Source organism: Sapajus apella, unplaced genomic scaffold, assembly GCF_009761245.1.
Source record: "Sapajus apella isolate SASKATOON/1434 unplaced genomic scaffold, GSC_monkey_1.0 scaffold92, whole genome shotgun sequence".
Lineage (NCBI taxonomy): Eukaryota > Metazoa > Chordata > Mammalia > Primates > Cebidae > Sapajus > Sapajus apella.
In genome coordinates, this window is record NW_022437032.1 from 5,956,731 (window position 1) to 5,975,790 (window position 19,060).

At 50.9% G+C, this 19,060-nt stretch overlaps 1 protein-coding gene across 3 annotated transcripts in view; it reads right to left on the reverse strand.

Annotated features, from left to right (window-relative positions):
* Positions 1–2,077: 2,077 nt before the first annotated feature.
* The window catches only part of SLC9A8 (solute carrier family 9 member A8), a 79,878-nt gene continuing 62,895 nt past the window's right edge, over positions 2,078–19,060 (reverse strand). For 2 of the 3 annotated variants that reach the window (XM_032256023.1, XM_032256024.1), the window contains exons 12-16: positions 17,934–18,016; positions 13,059–13,170; positions 10,052–10,272; positions 7,341–7,487; positions 2,078–6,424 (exon numbers count right to left, since the gene is read on the reverse strand). In XM_032256023.1, coding sequence (XP_032111914.1) covers positions 6,317–6,424; positions 7,341–7,487; positions 10,052–10,272; positions 13,059–13,170; positions 17,934–18,016 — 671 coding nt within the window. In that variant the 3' untranslated portion in view covers positions 2,078–6,316. The remainder of the gene's footprint in view (positions 6,425–7,340; positions 7,488–10,051; positions 10,273–13,058; positions 13,171–17,933; positions 18,017–19,060) is intronic. The other variant, XR_004262078.1, reaches the window with a different exon arrangement.

The window sequence follows — 19,060 nt, forward strand, 5'->3', positions numbered from 1 at the left end:
AGGATGTACTAACATTTCTACTTTCATTTTTCATCATTTTGAAATCTCAAACAGCATTTAAGGAGAGGGTGAAATGTTTCTCTCTCTCTAAAGGTGGTAAAATGCCGGCCTGATAACACTCTCAACATGTTTCCACATCCTTAGAATCCTGAATTGTTGATATTCTATCATTATTTATCTCACCATCCCCTATTCATGGACAAAGAGGTTGTTCCCCATTTTTCCTCATTCAGATATTGCCAGGATGACCATTCTTGGTGTGCAGTTTTTATGAACTTTCATTTTCATGTGAGTGGAACTGCTCAGCCATTTGCAGGCTTTGGAGAGCTGTCACCACATTGGCCTCTGGAGAGTGTGAGCCAGCTGCCCTCCCACTAGCAGATAGGAGCGTGTGGCTCATCTTCACCACAAGATGAACCAACTACATTTTTGTGGCCTTTTTTTTGTAAGCAAAGACTTATTTTCTTCCCCATTTACATCACGGTATTAGCTGAAAGCTGCCTGTATGTGCAGAGGTCCCTCCTGTCCCCAGCACTAAGCTGGTCCCAACTGATGCTAAGACCCCCAGGTCTGCCAGGCAGCCTCCCCAGGCAGGGGGAGTGTGGCTGACACCTGCTCTCCTGAAGGTCCATAAATATCCACAAGAGGACCTCCATTTATGGGGCACTTACTGTCACCCAGGGCCTTGAAATGACTGTACTGGCCCCTGACCCACACTGCCCTTCATGTCTCACATCTTCTCTGGCTAGAGGTAGAGGGCCGTGTTGTCCCTTGCTTGGGGTGGGAAGGGGTTGCCTCCAAGTCAGTGGGGTCCCCCTCCAGGCCAGCTTCACTCCCCTAGCGCCCTGTGGAATAAGTACAGGGCCCTCAACTTTGTGCATGAACCTCCAGCCTCCTGCCAGCTTTCTAGCCTCTAAGGAAAATGTTTCTTGCCTTGATTGCTCCCCTCTACCCTGAGAGCTTTTTCTAGGAGTTGAGAAGGTTGAAATACAAATGAAACATACCCTGTTCCCTCCGTGGGAATGAGGTGCCTGCTCAGGACCACCCCCAACCTTTGCTGCCAGCGCTCCGTTCTGTTCCAGCTGACATTCTGCTCAGCACAGCACAGTTCCACCTCGCAGCCGCCCTCGCAGGCAGGTCTGGTCTGGAAAATTCTGCTTTCTGTTTGCCAGAGTCCTCATCACTCTCATTGTGCCTCCCTGACACCAAGGAATAGACTTATACTCCCAAGGAACATAAGATTCTTACTCCCAAATATGCTTTTACTCTGAAGGAATGTGAGATTCTTACACTCCAAAGGAATATAAGATCACATCCATCTTGAGGACAATCCAGCCAAGTGTCAGCTGCCACTTGTCATCACACTTGCAGTTTTTCTTATGGTGGAGAAACATTTCTCTGAATCTGGGTTTCCACCAAAAGCAGGACAAAGGGAGCCCACTGTGGCCGCGGGAGTCTCCCCCAGGGTGAGATGAAGCGCAGGCTGGGAAGGAACCAGGAAACTCGGCTCTTGCCTCCTGGCGGGGGCCAGGACAGCTTCTCCTGGTTTCGTTTTACATCACATGCATTTTTGGTTTGTGCCCGTTACCATCAGCAGCTTGGATGCCTTTCGAAGTACGTGGGGGTACAGATGAACTCATGCCCCTTATTCCCCACACGCCACCACCTCCAATCAGAGGCTATGGACAGCCCCACTCCTGCGGCAGGGCGGGTTCAGTGACAGAAGTTCCCCCTTTCACCATCAGGCAAAGGTCTGTGGGGGACTGGAGAGCAGGAGAGCAGGCAGCCCTGCAGCCTGGGCCAACAGCCAGCGAGCCCTGGGGAGGAAGGGCTCCTGGCATTGTGAGGAGAAGCTGAGCCTGGCTGGGGGCTGAGCCGCACATGCTCCTCACTGAAGGCCAAAGGTAGGAACAGACACAGGCCAGCCTGACCCAAGCCCTGCTCCTAAGCACTGTACTTCCTGGTGACATGGCTGCCAGCAGCACAGAGACTAGGTAGCTGTGTGCCACAGAGCCCAGTCTAGGAGGTATGACCTGTGCATCTGCAAAGCCACCTGAATGTGAATACAGAGACTGGCTCCAATTCAGCAGCTACACTTTAATTCTAAATAAGCATCCAGTGACACGGCTGTCTTCCATCTATTCCTGACTCCCTTAAAGAGTCCAATGAGATGACGCAGGGGCTCCAGCATGGCAGCCACAGGTCCCCCATCTCTCACCTGCCTTCTCCTCCCCACCCAAAGCCCCGACAAGAAGAGCAGCACATGATTGCTCAGGAAACAGGGGCCTAACAGGGGCCTCTCACAGCTCCCTTGGGGGAGAAAAATGAGTAAGCCTGGCCTTCATAATGCTTCTTAAAACAAAAACCCAGCACTCTTTTTACAAAGGAAATAATGAAAAGGAATGTAAGATTCACACCCATCTTGACAGCAGTTCGAGCTTTGCAGATCCCTACTTGGAGAAACCGTCAAAGGCTTTGGTATAAGCCTTTGCCCACCGTCCAGACCATGCCCACTGTCCGGGTGGGAGTAGAGAGCCGTCCCTGTCCCAGCCTGAGGCTCTGGCTCTGCAGGGCTGGCAGAGGACTTCTGACCACTGACGCACATCTTCCCAGCCAACCACAGGCCCACTGCTCACCAGCACTTCACGCTCACCCTGAAGCCAGTGAAGCTCCGCAGAGCAGCCAGGGAGACCCGCTCAAGGGCACCAGAGGCCATGGCAAGAAAATGGCTAGGGGAAGGAGGATGGGATGGGGCAAGGGATGTTAGCCAGTCTTCCTCCTTCTGTTACATGCCTGGTAACAGCGAAGCCCCTCGACGTCTGTTGGAGAACTGCTTGGGAAATGGCAGAAGCCTAAAGGGAAGGGGGCTGGCTCTGTACTCTCTTGAGGGCTTTACCTGCTAGACAGAGGGCCTGGGACTCTAGAGAGGCCTTCCCAAGGACACTGCTTCGTGACTCCTCATCAGGACACTCAGGTGTGGTTTCCTACCCGCCCCCAGCAAGGGCAGCACACACGGGCACGCATTCGGCAGGGAATGTGGGGGCCGGAGGGGCACCTTTTCTTTTCTGCATGTGAAATCCTTGTCAGTGGCAGAGAATGGCCACTGAGCTTCTACCCCACACAGGAATCAGGCAGCAGCTTCAGCCCTGAGCCACCCCAGGCCACACCCATACCCAAGCCTACCTGCTCCTCAGCAGAAGCGCCCTGGTCTTGGCCACCCTGCTGAGGACTCTCTGAGTATGTGGGCCCTGTGGGAACACAGACCCAAGACTTCACGAGGTCAAGCCTTGTTGACGGCACCTTTGCCAAGGGTTTTAAGAAGGATCCTCAGTCACCCATCTTTCAGCATTCCATGGCACACAAAGGAATCCTGTGGGCTAACCTGGGCGACTGTGGCGCTCAGGGCTGCCCCTTGGCCTCATGTCTGCCAGCCAGCCCGCCCGGACTGCCCAGCTCAGCCCAGCCTGCCAGCCCACTGTAAAAAGGAGTGGCTGGCTTGGAGTGGGGGCTGGGAGGGCTTCAGTTCTGCCCCTGGGCGGAGTGTCTGAGCTCCAGATGATGGAACTGAGCCACCCTCAGCCTGGCCTTGGCCCAGTCTCCGACGAATTTGATCTGAAGGACCTACGAGAAGCCAGCTCCTTTCCCTATGAGACCTCACACACCAAGTCACAGGGGGTAGCTGCTCTGAGGGGTCATAACAACTACAGGCTGCAGAACGCATGGGATTTATTCCAAGAACTAGCTCCACACAGCGGCGCCTGTGGTAGAGGGGCTGCTGGCTAAAGGCCTGGCTTCCCCCAGCGCTCCCTGGCTCCAGCCTTCACTCCTCCTGAAGTGTTCCTCCTACACGCCACAGTTCTCCTGTCCCATGGCCTAGACTCAGAAGAAAATAAATATACACGCAGGAAGATATAGTTACGCTGCGTATTTTTATATCTTCTACGCATTCACCGCCCCAAATAGAATTATTGGGTGTGCTAAAGGTAGACAGCAGCAATTTGTTATTCTCAGGCAAAGACATTTGAAAAAATCGACCAGAAAAAGACTTCCATGGCCTTTTGTTACAAAGGTGAGCCAAGATTGCTAAGGAACACGGGGTGCCCTCATCTCTTGGGGGCACTCTCCCAGGCTGCTGACCTCACTTGGCCAGCAGGGGGCAGAGGAGGCTCACAGGAGATCGAGGTAGGTGCTGGTATCTCCTGGGAAAAGTCCCGCCAGCCCCTCTCCCCCCTGCAAATCCTGGGGGCCCTCCACCAAGCCCCCACATGCTCTTCCGCCACAGCATCATTTTCAGGTCTCAGCTAAAAGTGTGAGGCCAGGTGTGATGTGGCTGGGGCATCGGACTGGTGATGAGGGGGCAGATGGAAATGGGATCTGACCTTTTCGTTGCTTTACCTGTGAATTTTAGATTCGGAAATAAAGAAATCCTGGCAAACAACTGAGTTTGCAAAGCAACTTACATCTGGGAGATCGGACCCTGAACTTCAGGGAAGAGTGAATTCTGGCAGGGGTGAGAGAACAATCTGGTCTCAGATTCCTAATCCCACTCCCCCAGGGACAGGCAAAGGTCCCCCCCCTCTGACCTCCTCTCTTCTCCACTAAAAGGAAATGGTAGAGACCTAAATTAAGCAAGGCAATGGCTCAAAATATGGGGTTAAAGTGAGGGACTAAAAAAGATCATATTTTAGGTCTGTCAAGTACAAATTTACTTTTCATGCAAAAAGTAAACAGCGTGCTTCCTGCCTGGCTGGCCTGCTCCGACTTCGGGAGTGAGGCGAAGGCCTGGCCTCTCATTCCTGGCACAAGTCCTGGAAGGTCCTGAGGTCAGTTCCTCCTGACACCCAGAGGCCACGCCGCCTGACACCGAAGAGATGGAGATGTGCTTGCTCCAGGTGGGGTCCATGAGGGCCCACTGTGTCCCCAGCGAAGCAGGCATGCACTGATGAATTCAACCACCCCAGGGTGCCAGGTTCCAAGGCTCCCTGTGACCCAGAACCACATACAGAAGTTGGCAACGGCCCTTCGATGAGCTGAACAGTTTGAGGCTTGTCAAAGGGGAGGTGAGGAGAGGATGCGAGTCAGTGACTCCATTCCATCTGGACATGATTGGCAGCTCTTTACCCTGAGACGGCTGTGGGGGCCAGGACCCAGGGACAGGGCAGGGGGGCTGTGTATGTGCATGGAGCATCCTCATCCAACTCCAGGCTGCTGGGGTTCCAGGTCAGGGTAGGAGGGGGGAGCACTGGGTGCTGCTGCTCTGGCCCCTGCCCCAGTGCTTTGGGGACCCTAGCATGGGTGACAAATGGGATCCAACGTGGTAGGGAACTGGGAGAGGGGAAAGAAGATGGAACCGTGATTAGCAGCAAAGGTGGCAGCAGTGAGCAGACACCACAGGGCCTCGGCACAGCGGTCTCCGATTAGACAAAAGAACAACCGAGTACGAGAATGGCAGGGAGGGAGATCGGATGGCAGGAGGTGACTATGCGGTTCTCAGCACTTTGCTGTAAAAATGCATGAATTTAAACCTAATCAAGACAGCAGCTGCGGGTCAGCAGAAACCCTGTGCCTCTAGCTTTCCCCTCTAGAGGGCGCGTTGACCCCAAAAGATAAAAACCCAGAGTTGCAGCTTGCAGGGGGCTCTAAAGATGATACCAGAAGGTACCAGTGTAAACATTCAGAATGTGCCCAGAGAAGGGCAACAGCCGCCTGCCACCCAGGGAGACAGGCTGTGAGGTGCCAATCAGGTAAAGGAAAAAAGGTCATTCCGTTTCTGAGGGAGCCCAGGAAGTATCGCAAAGGGGAGTAGGAGGTTTTCAAGATTTCTGGGCCCTGCCACTTAGGTCAGAATTGCTGCTGCGGAGGCATCTTGATGACTCAAAGGCAGGCGACTGGCCCCTGGCTCTGCCAGTCCGGTGGGATGAAGGCAGTGGCTGGGGACTGGCGCAACTGTAGATGGTACTCCTCCCGGCAGGGGACCACAGGGGTCCTCTGGGTGCATGGGCGGGCAGGCACCCCAGCTTCACAGATGACTGGGGCCTGGCCCAGTGCTCCCTCCCCTCTGTGGGCTGAGGAGCTACAGTGAGCGAAGGCTACCTCAGGGAGGAGTGGGGAGATGACAGTTTCTCAACAAGTCACCTGGCTCCAGATGCCTGGCAAGTTCCGGGTTAAGGTGACTCTGCAGCCGGTGTCTCACCCCGCCCTCTTATGTCCCGAAGTGGCTGCTGGATGCACACACCTCTGCGAGGCCCCTGCTGAGTGTCTGTGGGCAGCAAACGCCCATCCTGGGCCTGCCTGCCTGAAACCTTGGCACCTGGCATCAGAGTAGTTCCTGCTCGTCGTCCTCCGAGCCAGAGGGGCCCTGGCGCACCTCCTCGTACCACTTGTTGGTTAGAGTTTTCATCTGGATGCGCCCGTGGTGCAGGTCCTGGGTCGAGAGACACAACCAAGCTGTCAGTGCGTCAGGGGCAGGGCCGAGGAAGGGAGGGGAGGCTGCTGGGTGTCTTGTGTGGGGTGTCTGGGGAGGAGGTGGGAGGGCAGGGTGATGGCCACAGCAACTTCAGTTTCAACTGAACCAACTGAGCTGGGGTTGTGCTTTGTGGAGTGGAGATCACGGGAGGCCTCATTCAGAAAGGAGGAGGTAGCATGGTGTGAGGGTAAAAACGTGGCCTCTGGAGTCAGACACACTTGGCTCTGTTCCCGGTTTTGTCTGTATTGGCTGTGACCTTGCGGGGTTACTGCACCCCATTAAGCCTCCATCTCCTCAGCTGTCAAGGAGACAGCCGCATCCACTGCACAGGATGCTGGAGAAGGAAGCGGTTAGGGTCACGGTCACCAGAGCTGCCTGGCTCCTGGAAGAGCGCACACGCCGCCAGCTATCAGGTCTCCTCAAGAGTGGAAAACAGGCCTGCTCAGAAACAGAGGGGGCGGCAGTGGGAAGAGCCCCACCCTGACCCAAGGCCTCCAACTACCGAGAGGCCAGAAGTGCCCTGAGGTACAGAACCAGAGCTTTGAGCCTGGGCCACTGCCTGAGGCCCTGGTATGTTGGAAATTCCTCAGCTCTGATTCACTAGTTGGTCGATACACTGTGTCTATCATCCAGGAAAACCAAACTGTGTTAACAAGTCTATTATTAACCTCGCACTAAATGTGGCAGTGAAGGAAAAACAGCAGATGCCGAGTTCCACAAGCACACCCAGCCTCCAGACCGGGAGGCGGTGGCCTGGCAGGCCCACGTGAGCTTCCTGCCTCCCCTCTCTTCCTCCACCCGACCCTGGGCCACTGCAGGTCCTGAAGGAGGCAGGCAAGGGACCCCAGAGAATGCAGTCTGGCCGGTGTCCCACCTCCTGTGTCAGCCTCCGAGTGAAGAAGGGGTTCAGGTACTTGGCGTCCAGCCACATGAAGCCTTTGAGGTCCTGCCGCCTGATGTAGTGGGCCTCGTACTCCTCCTCTGTGAGCTCCGACAGGTGCTCCGACTCCACAGTGTTGCCCTGAGCGGGGAGGAAAGGTGGCCTGATGGTCATCAGCTGATACCATCAGGGGGCATCTCCTGGAAGCCCCACCACCACCCAAGCTGCCAGTGTCCCCAACCCTAATTCCACTTGACCATCAGTGCAGGGTGATGGTGGGCAGCAAACGGCCTCCTGGGAGGCTGCAGGGAGGCAGGAAGGTTCATCAGGGCACAATGGATGCCTAGGACCCCAGCTAGGACAGAAGGACCAGGCCAAGCTGGGGCTTGGTTTTTAAGCTTTTGCATGACTCTCTTATGCAACCAGGACTGGAACTGCCGTTCTGGGCTTTTCATGACCCGCAAATTGCCCAGGGAGACTCTTTCTGTCTCTTTGCCCGTGGCTCCAATAGCTAGGACTCCACCGTGGGTAGGCTTTTGCCAATCAAGCCAGGAGAGGAGAGGGGAGAAGGACACATCCTGTAGGAATTGGGAAGGGATGAAGAAAAGGACCCCATGTGGAGGGGAGGGCCGGAGGTGAAGAGGCAGGGCTCGGGTCACTGTGGATGTCCAGCACTCCCCACAGGGAGGAGAAGCAGACAGGCTCTGAGTGCAGTGCCCCGCGCTGCTGGAGGAGCCTTGGTGGGGCCATAGTGAAGTGTGCTCTGCAGCTTCACTGCAGGTGGTGGGGGAGGTGGCAGGTGCAGGAAGGGGAGAGGATGGCGGGGGAGGGGAGGGCATTTAGATGCTGTGAACAGTGCTTGTCAAACACTGGTCTGCATCAGAATCTACCTGGGGTGGGGAGGGGCTTGTGAAACCACAAAATAGTGGGCCCAGTGGAGTCACGTGCAGAGCAACTAAGTCAGTAGGTCTGAGCGGGCTTGGGAATCTGCATGTCTAACAAGTTCCCAGTGATGCTGCTGGTCTGGGGACCCCATTTTGAGGACTGCTGATCAGTGTGGTGGTGAAGAATGCAGGCGTGAGAATTCATGCCCGCAGCTGTGTGATCTGATTCTCTTGATGCCTCAGCATTCTCATCTGCAAAATGGGTATAATGAAAGCATCAGTTTCTGGCAGACTATTGGGACAATCTGAGATAGTCCAAGGAAAACACAAGCACTGACTGTCACAGAAAACATTCCAGAAACTCAGCAGTTCATCCTCAGAGGAGCTGTCCTGTTTTTGCTAGGACTGTGCTTCGCCAGGTGTATTCACAGGATCAGATGTAGCAGCACCACCTGGTGACTTTTTAGAAATGCAAATTCTTAGCCTGGGCCACATGGTGAGACCCTGTCTCTACTAAAAATAAGAAAAATATTAGCTGGGTGGGGTTGCGCCTGCCTCAAGTTCCGGCTACTTCAGAGGCTGAAGTGGTAAGATCACTTGAGCCCAGGTGGTCAGGGCTGCAGTGAGCCATGATTGCATCACTGCACTTCAGCCTGCGCAACAGAGTGAGACCCTGTCTCAAAAATAAATAAGAATAAGAAGAAACACAAATTCTTTCAGACCTCACGCCAGACCTATGAGATGCTGGTGTGGGACCCAGCAGCCTGTGTGTACCAAGTCCCCTGCTAATTCTGATACCCAGAAAGGCCTGAGCTAGAGCCTTTGTGAAAAACAAGAAAGTTGGTAGATATGAGATGAGGGCAAAGGGCCTCTTAGTGTGACGGAAGTTCAGAAGAGCCAGGCCTGATGGCCATCTGGAAACTTCCCAGCCACCCTGCAGAGGCTGAGGGGCCCAGCATGGAGACGGGAGGCCATGGTCTTGCCAGTCCTAACTCCAGTGCTGGCAGTGAACGGCCACTTGAGGACTCCTGGGCCTCTGATGACTGATTAAAGTGACTGAGGCCTAGAATACGGGAACTAGAAAGAGAGGCACGGTGGTTGGTGGAGGATACAGGAGGGTGGGCTGGAGCCCAGAGCAGCCTCTGCTTCAGTCAGAGGGCCTGGCTTCGCGCAGGGGTCCTGAGGATGAAGACAGGGCGGAAGCAGCCTGGTGGCAGGGGCGGTGGCTTGCAGGTAGAAGAGGTGGGCAGGCCGCAGAGCTTCACTTCTCCCTATAGCTGGGGCCTGGGGACCTCCAGCCCCACACCATGTCTGTCCCTGAGGCAGGGTACCACTCACAGGCCCCTCACAAGCACTGCAAGCCGTCCTCCCCACCTCAGGCCCCCAACAGGTGGTTTTTAGTAAATGCTGGAAAATGATGGGATTTTGAAACCTTCAAACCTGGGTCCTGACAGGTGTCTCCGCTGCTGGCAGTGTAGAGGCACTGCTGGGAGAGTATGGCACAGGCCCAGACTCCTGCGGTGCCCCACGGAGCTTCAGAGAGGGAGCAGATGGGGTCTCCCACAGCCTCCCCGGCAGCAGCAGGGCACGGCCACCAGACACCCCCATCCCAAGAGCCATGCCTTACAACTCAAGTTCTGTCACATCCTTCTCAGGGGAAACAACTGGTGTGCGTGCGTGTGCAGTATGTGCGTAAAGTGTGTATGTGGAGGTGCTGGGTGTCCTCAAAGCAAGGCTCATCTGCCTACTTCCTGACAGTTGGGGCCACCAGCTGTGCAGCAGGCCAGCCCCCGCCCCACCCCGCAGGGGCATGGTACCGACCATCTTCTCCGTCTTGCTGAGGTTGACATCCTTCTTGTTCCTGCGGCGAGCCTTGGCATCCTCAATGTCCATGAGGCGGATGAGGGGCATGGTGCTGCCGCCCAGCAGCAGGATGGTGAAGAGCACGATGACGATGGTGGTGGTGCCGATGAGCTGCCGCTTCTCCATGGGCTCCAGGTCCAGGTGCAAGCTCAGGGCATAGGGGATGGCCCCCCGCAGGCCTGGGGGACGGCGAACAGAGTGAGAAGGCACAGAGAGGGGGCAGCAGCTTCGTGGGCTGGCTTCCCTGGAAATCCGGCCGGCCCAGCACTGCGACCAGCAACTATTCTAATGGCCCCACTGAAGAGCGTGTGCTCGCCCTGTGAGGCTTTGAGGTGAAAAGCGCAGGCCGTAGGGATGTGGGGACCACAGACTCACCCCCATGCCCACTTGGGCAGATCAATGAGGTACCCCGCCCCAGCTACAGAGCCCCACGTGCAGGTGCAGGAGGACTTATCAAGGCTGATGCCCATGTCTTAGAAACTGTAGGACAGCTGCTGTGGGCCAAGCCCTCGGGTGTGTGCGCCAGGCCCAGGCAGGTGCTCGGCGTGCAGAGCCTCACTGGATCTTGACAGGAATCCTCACCGAGCAGCGCTACTCTCGTCCATAACACACAGATGAGGGACCGAGGCCAAGAGCTGCATGTCCCACCTGGGGCCACTCAGCTAATCCCCACAACAGCACAGGATGCAATGTGTCCGGCACCCCTTGTATCTCGAGATGCTGCCCCTGTGGAGGACCCTGGTGGCAGTGACAGGGCTCTGGGCTGCTTAGGTGGCAATGAGAGGCTGGCTGGTCCCCTGTGAGGCAACTAGGGCATGACGGAGGGGCATGGACTGAGCTGGGAAACAGGACTTTCCTCTGTAAGAAGCTTCCTGGCTTCCTTGGCACCGTACGGAGGAGACAGGCAGTCCTAGCCCTGCCCTTGGGGAGCTCCCAGAGCAGCTGGAAGGAGACACAGCAAATGCAGGCTGTGAAATGGTACCCGGAAGAGATGGGCAGGGTGGGGGAGCAGACAGGAAGGCAGGAAGCTTGCATCATGATGGGGCAGGACAGCCAGACTGCTGCAGGTAAGACCCAGATGGGGAAAGGCGAAACGGGCACAGAGCACAGAATGCAGAGACACGGTGAGGACGAGGGACTCTCTGCCTCTCTAAACCTGTCACAGGGGCCAGAGGATTCAGTGACACAGCACACGTAACATGCTTTAACAGGGTGTGTACCCAGCAAGCGCTTAGTACCAGCTAACCAGGCCACGAGGCAATTCAAAGTAGGATTTCTTGGGCAAGGGGGATGCAAAGGCATAGGGATGGCGGCATCTCCGTGGCATCCAAGCAGGCAGCTGGAAACAGGAGTGCGGATCCCAGAGGGAGGTCTGGGTTCTCGAGAACAGCTTTGGGACTAGATGGAAGTGAAGGCCAGTGGACAGGTGAGCACACTCGGTGAACACGCAGAACACACGAACAGAATCAGGGCTCGGGCAGAGTCCCAAGGAAGCTGCTATGTGAGGGGTTGGTGAAGGGGGATGAGCCCAAGGAGATGCCAAAGAAGAGAAACCAGGAGCAAGGCCCCGAGGCCACAGAAGAGGGTAAAGCAGTCCTCGTCAGAAGGCAGGGGTGGTGGGAAGGAGGTGGGCTAGGATGGTGGCAGACCCCTCTCCCTCCCCTCCAGGTCTAACTGCGGGAGGTTGCTGGTGACCTGCCAAGGCCAATTCCAGCCCTGTGGATAGGCGGTGAAGAAGTGGAGAAAATGAGCGAGGACAGCTCATTCACGGGTCTGGCCATGGCAAAAGAGGCTGGGACACAGCTGCAGGGGATGTGAGGAGGAACTCTGGATAAAGATGCTGGTGTTTTGTGGGAAGGAGGAGAAACTCTGATTGCTTAAATGATGATGGGAAGGGCCGGTAGCAGAGGCTTGAGGCTTGTTCAGTGCTCCTTGCTGAGAATCCAGGAAAGCCCGGATGGAAAGCCGAGGAGAGAGAGCCCGGGAGAGAACAGGAGCCTATAGCCCTCGCCATTTCAAATACACTCCAGCCTTCCCCGCAAAGCTCTTATCCTCATGCCCCCCACAAATAGCTCACATCACTACGAAAAACCTCTGACACACTTCTGCAATCACTTTACAAAGTAGTTTGCCTCATTGGCAAAAAGAGATTAGGAAAAAATTAGTTTTTCTCACCATATATAAATGCATACATATATATTCACATACGTACATATATATGAAACATATACATTTTTAAACACGGCCTTTTGAAAGAAGAGAAATCTGAGACAAACTTACAGATATGCCTTTGGATAGAGAACATCATAAAGTGTGTAGCTATAACCCAACCCACACGGAAAACACTTTAATTATAATATTTAAGCAAGAAAGCATAAAGAACAGTATGTATTGCTCAAAAATAAATTTAAAGATGACTATGGATCCAGTTCTTTAGAAGCAAAGATTTATGAAATCACTTCCATCCTTTAAAAAGTGATTAAATAGCAACTGACACATTCACATTAAACTACCAGAACTTTGTGACTAAAAGGAAAAATATCCAAAACTAACATAAGGTATAAAACATTTTCTACTTTCACCTTTTCTACCTTGAGTCTATCATTACTTCAGCCTAGGACACAGCCTAGAAAACCCACAGGGAGGCACTGAGCCATGCCCAGCTGTGCCCTGGACCGCACTGTCCTGTTCAGGAGTGGCAGAAATCCCGGCTCTGCCTCCAGTGGTCACGTGACCCTGGGCATGTCCTTTGCCCTCTTCCAACTAAGCCTCACCCACTTCACAGCACCATGGTGAGGGGCACCATCTGGGCTGCAGTGGGTGCCATTAAACAGGAGTGTTGATTACTTGTAGCTTATGAGCAAATGCCTTTGCCAAGGGCGCTAGCAGAGAACTATGGCTCTCCCGACATGGTGCGTGCTTTTAACAGGTATTTCCCACCCTGTTTATTCAAGATTTGACTTACCACTAAACCACATGATGAACATCATCTTCGGTGTGATTTTATGATCCCGGAAGAAATTCAGGAGGTAGGAAAGAGGGAAAATGTTTACCGCTCTGCCAAACAGTACAAGAACCTGTCGACAGCAACAAATTAAGTCTTAGGTGAAAACGTCTGGTTCTTGAAGCAGAAGCTTCTCGAAGCTGATGCAGACTGTTTAACACATCAAGTACAAATGCAGCATTCCCCTCAGCCATAAAAGACACGAGCGACACCATGCTTGTCAGAGACCCAGCATGGGCGTGCTGCTGGAGCTTCGGGCTCTATGCATCTAGGTAAGGATAAAGCTTTGTACATTACCTTTCTCAGTAGTCAGAAAAGAGAGGACTGATGAGGTATCGGGAAGGGCTTCAGTAATGACAGCAGAACAAAACTGAATGCCAAGAGGCTGTACAGACGTATTCACGGATCAATTTAAGGGCAACCTGACTCCAAAGGCGCCCCCTTGGGACAGGCCTGCATTGATCATTCCAGCCCTATGGGTACAGACTGGGTGTTTCTGCCTCTCCCTCAGGGAAAGGAGGGGAGCACTGAAGGACCTACCCATGCACGGAAATGCTGCTCTCTGATCAAGAGGAATGCAGAGGTAGGGTCTGCAAGGAGGCCACATGCCCTGGCTTAGCCAGACAGCTACTTGCTGTGGCATTTGGTTCCTTTCCATCCCCAAAGGCATGTTAGTCTTGGCAAAGTACAGCTTTATGTAAAGTTTACCTCTCTCTCTCTTTTTTTTTTTTTAAACAAGGTCTCGCTCTATCTCCCAGGCTAGAGTGCAGTGGTGAGATTGCGGCTCACTGCAGCTTCAGCCGCCTGGGCTCAAATAATCCGCCCACCTTAACCTCCTAAGTAGCTAGAACTACAGACATGCACCACCATGCCTAATTTTTTTTTTTTTCCCGGATTCCGCCCTCTCTCCCCCATGCCTAATTTTTTAAAATTTTTAATTAAAGATGAGGTCTTGCTATGTTGCCCAGGCTACTCTCAAACTCCTGGTCTCAAGCAATCCTCCTGCCTTGGCCTCCCCAAAGTGCTAGGATTACAGGTGTGAGCCATTGCACCCAGCCTAAAGTTTAAATGTCATCTAAGTGGATTCTTAGGACTATTACTTTACTTTCATTTTATTCATCTTGGTTCTCACCATAACTACTTGAAAATGATGATATAGACATATATAGTACATTCTTTAGGCTTTAAGTTTGTTCCTTTAACAAGCATGAATTTGAGAGTAATTTTTTTTTGAGATGGAATGCAGTGGTATGGTCTTGGCTCACTGCAACCTCCACCCCCCGCTGGGTTCAAGCAATTCTCTTGCTTTCGCCTTCCCAGTAGTTGGGATTACAGCAGTGTGCTACGACACCCAGCTAATTTTTGTGTTTTTGGTAGAGATGGGGTTTCGCCATATTGGCCAGGCTGGTCTCAAACTTTTGACCTCAAGTGATCTGCCGGCCTCAGCCTCCCAAAGTGCTGGGATTATAGGCATGAGCCACCGTGCCTGGCCAAGAAGAACTGTTTCTAATCATCAAACATTTCTATGCCAGACAACATGCTAATCATTTTACATGCATTATTCTGCTAAATTTCAATCCTTGCAAAGGTCTTATAAAGTAGGTATTATTGTCTCCAGTTTACAGACAAGGAAACTGAGGTATAGAGAGATGACGTAATTGGTCCAAGTTGATAAGGGAGGAAGTAAAGTAATGGTTCTAAGCCTTAAATCTCGATCAGACCCCAAAGCCCATGCTCTTGACCACTAAGCCGAGCTTAAAGGGCAGGAACTGTAACCCATCTGAATATCACAGGCCGTCTCCACTAGCCGCAGGGCCAGGCTGGGCCTAACTGCTTAGAGAAAACTGAGTTATCATCCAGGGCATCCTCTCATTTTCTTCCCAACCTGTGGCTGATACAGTCACCTCCCTGTTTCACCCACTGAAATCTAATCTTCCATGCTTACACTTGTGTTTCAGGTTTGATCAAATGTGTCCCCTTTTACCCAGTGGCTACATTAAAGGCTATTTTATATATATATATATATATATATATATATAGAGAGAGAGAGAGAGAGAGAGAGAGAGAGAGAGAGTTTTGCTTTTTGCCCAGGCTGGAGTGCAATGGTGCAACCTCGGCTCACTGCAGTTTCCACCTCCTGGGTTCAAGCGATTCTCCTGCCTCAGCCTCCCGAGTAGCTGGAATTACAGGCACCCACCACCACGCCCAGCTAGTTTTGTATTTTTAGTAGAGATGGGGTTTCACCACATTGGCCAGGCTGGTCTCAAACTCCTGACCTCAGGTGATCTGCTCGCCTCAGCCTCCCAAAGTGATGGTATTACAGGGGTGAGCCGCCGTGCCTGGCCTAGGCTATTACACTTTCTGTAAAGGACTTTTGCTGCTTTTCTCTTGGCCTGAAACCTGATGAACTGGGAGGACGAATAACAGTGACCAGGAGCAATGAGCCCTTGCTAACTGAGAGGTAGAAGTACCCAGGTTGCAAGAGAATATCTTTTTTTCTTAGGCTTCCTCATCTTTTCTCAGTCTCAGTTTCTCTATATGCTCAAGTACAAGTTTGTACACTGAAGATGACAATGCTAAAAAAAAAAAGTTTCCTAATAGCTATGTTTTATTAAGTGGAGTTGACAATAAGTTATCTGAAGATAAATTATGATAATTCAACAACAATAAGGTGTGCTTTTTTTTTTTTTTTTTTTGGAGACGGAGTCTCACTCTGCCAGCAGGCTGGAGTGCAGTGGCGTGATCTCGGCTCACTGCAACCTCTGCCTCCCGGGTTCAAGCGATTCTCTTGCCTCAGCCTCCCAAGTAGCTGGGACTACAGGTGTGTGCTACCACGCTGGGGTAATTTTTGTATTTTCAGTAGACATGGAGTTTTATCATGTTGGCCAGGATGGCCTTGATCTTCTGACTTCATGATCTGCCTGCTTCAGCCTCCCAAATTCTGGGATTACAGGCATGAGCATGAGCCACCATGCCTGGCTTCTTCTTTTTTTTTTTTTTTTAAACAGCGTCTCACTTTGTCGCCCAGGCTGGAGTGCAGTGGCACGATCTCAGCTCAATGCAACTTCCATCTCTTGGGTTCAAGCGATTCTCCTGCCTCAGCCTTCCAAGTAGCTGGGATTACAGGCACACGCTGCTGTGCCTGGCTAATTTTTGTATTTTTAGTAGAGAAAGGGTTTTGCCATGTTGGCCAGGCTGTAAGGTATGCTTCTTAAGTGCCTTAAATTATCAGAGGATCGGGTCGGGCGCGGTGGCTCAAGCCTGTAATCCCAGCACTTTGGGAGGCCGAGGCGGGTGGATCACAAGGTCAAGAGATCGAGACCATCCTGGTCAACATGGTGAAACCCCGTCTCTACTAAAAATACAAAAAATTAGCTGGGCATGGTGGCGCGTGCCTGTAATCCCAGCTGCTCAGGAGGCTGAGGCAGGAGAATTGCTTGAACCCAGGAGGCGGAGGTTGCGGTGAGCCAAGATCGCGCCATTGCACTCCAGCCTGGGTAACAAGAGCAAAACTCCATCTCAAAAAAAAAAAAAAAAAAAAATTATCAGAGGATCTAAAAAGTAGTCAACAAAATCAAATCAGGAATTACAGGATGAATCCGCAGTAGTACTTATGGAAGATCAATTCCTGCTGAAGGAACAGAGACATAAGAAAGAACCGACTGCTAAATGTCCAAGCATTACAAGTCATTAATGTCACTTTGATCACGACTGAGGGATCTAGACCTTTCTTTAAAACACCAAACACTTATTTTTCCTCACTCCATTCCCAAAAGTAATTTGGTTCTGCTGAAAATGATGAAGCTTATCTTTTCCTTTTTTAAAGGTATATTTGTTGCCTACTGCCACACCCAGTCCAATTATAACACTGTTTCCCACACCTTTTTTTTTTTTAAGTTCTTAAATTTTTATTTTTTAGAGATGGCGTCTCACTCTGTCGCCGAGGCTGCAGTGCAGTGGCACAATCAGCCCTTACTACAGCCTCGAACTTCTGGGCTCAAGCGATCCTCCTGTCTCAGCCTCCCATGCAGCTGGGACTATAGATGCACCACTGTGCCTGGCTGGTTTCCCAAACCTTCTTTTTTAAAAATTGTTTTTAATTTTTAAAAAATGGGCTCTCGCCACGTTGCCCAAGCTGGTCTCAAACTCCTGGCTCCACGATCCTCCTGTCTCAGCCTCCCAAAGTGTTGGCATTACAGGCAAGAGCCAACACACCCAGCCCCCAAATCCTCTTTGTTGTTACCATCATCTAGGATAACGCCTCTGGATGACTCTTCAGGTGAGGTAAGGGATTGGTAATCTTTAAACAAATGTGCAAGGGCACACTTATAAATAGAAAGATTTGAAGAAAACTGCATTAACAAGTACATAATAAATTATCCAGAAAAAGTAGAAAAGAGAGAGAAATCCCCAGCTCTATACCACTGTGAACATGTGGCTATATTTTCTTTACATATTTTCTTTTTTCTATGCATAATAATTATGTTTATATGGTTATGATCAATTACATATTCAATTTTGAAATCTGCTTTTACCTCCTCACACAAAAACATATAAGCCAGACCATAATATTCAAAGCCATTAATAATCTTAAAAAACAAGCATAAGTCCTTTATGGGGATATTTATTCACTTAATTCTACCCAGTCCCCTTATTGTATGTTTGTGATTTTCTTTTAACAAAAGAAACTTTAAACAAAAGAGTGTCTATGTAGCTGTTGACTTTGAACAGTTAACAGTTACATAAATGAATCCAGAACATGTGGTTACCGATCTACAAATAAGCTATTAAGTAAAAAAAAAAAAAAAAAAAAAAAAAAACAAGGAAAATACTTACTATGCACCAGATGACAAAGGAAATTTCAAACTTGTGAGGAAAACTAAAAATGGACAGGCCAAGAAATGCAAACACACATGTTTCTGAAACAAACCAAAGAATGGATTACTCAACCCCCATGATTTCATTCCAGTATGGTACTAAATTGTTAAGCAAGCATTCACAGTCAGAATCCAATACAACACTTTCCGTATTTTCTTGTAAATCCTGAGCCAATATCTTGGTCAAACTTGTGCTTAAAGTCTCTCATTCTTTTCTTTGTGTGTGTGTGTGTGTGTGTGTGTGTGTGTGTGTGTGTGTGTGTGTGTGTGTGTGTGTGTGTGTTATGGTTTTTATTCTTTTAGTTCTCTCATTCTTTTCTATTACACAAGCAACATGTCCCTGGTATTCAGAAATCTCCTAATGTAATCCAGTCAACTGTCAAATACTTCTGCAAATAAACATGATCCCACCCAGGGAAGATGATAAACACATGAATCTGTCAATCTGCTGAACACTGTCATTAGCCAGGGTCCCGACTGTGACAAAGTGGCAAAAATTCAGAGCAAATGACTGCAGGCGCCACAGGACAAATGTGAAGGGGCCTCTGGTTAACTTCCACATGATTAGCTTAATGTATTTAATGCTGTCACAAGGTTTAGTACACAGCTCACACCCAGCAGGATTTGCAGAGTGAGACGCAATGCTAACTCTTGGCTCCATTCTGCAAGCCAAAGAGAGTCCAATATTTACTCTCTGCCACACAAACTTGTATATTTTAAGGAAAAGTACCTTATAAATTTCTAACACTAGGCTCTCTGCTTAAACTGTGATGTTCCTCAGAATAACATAATGACTAGAGAGATTAAAACTGTATTTTAAAATAGTTGATCATAAACAGCAAGACTGTTTTACATTCCAGCAATGTTTTTCCTTTGAATGGTACCCAAGTTTAAAACAAGTAACAAGTCCACAAGCTAGACAGTTTAATCACCCTTCTCTTTGAAACTTTCTTCTTATCTCATATTCATGTGATCTTTCCAAATGAGCACATTTAGAAGACATTCAGATCTAGTGAATGCTCTTCCCTGGCAGCATCAACTCCAGGACCTGGATTAATCATGATTAACCAAAGACCCTTCACATTT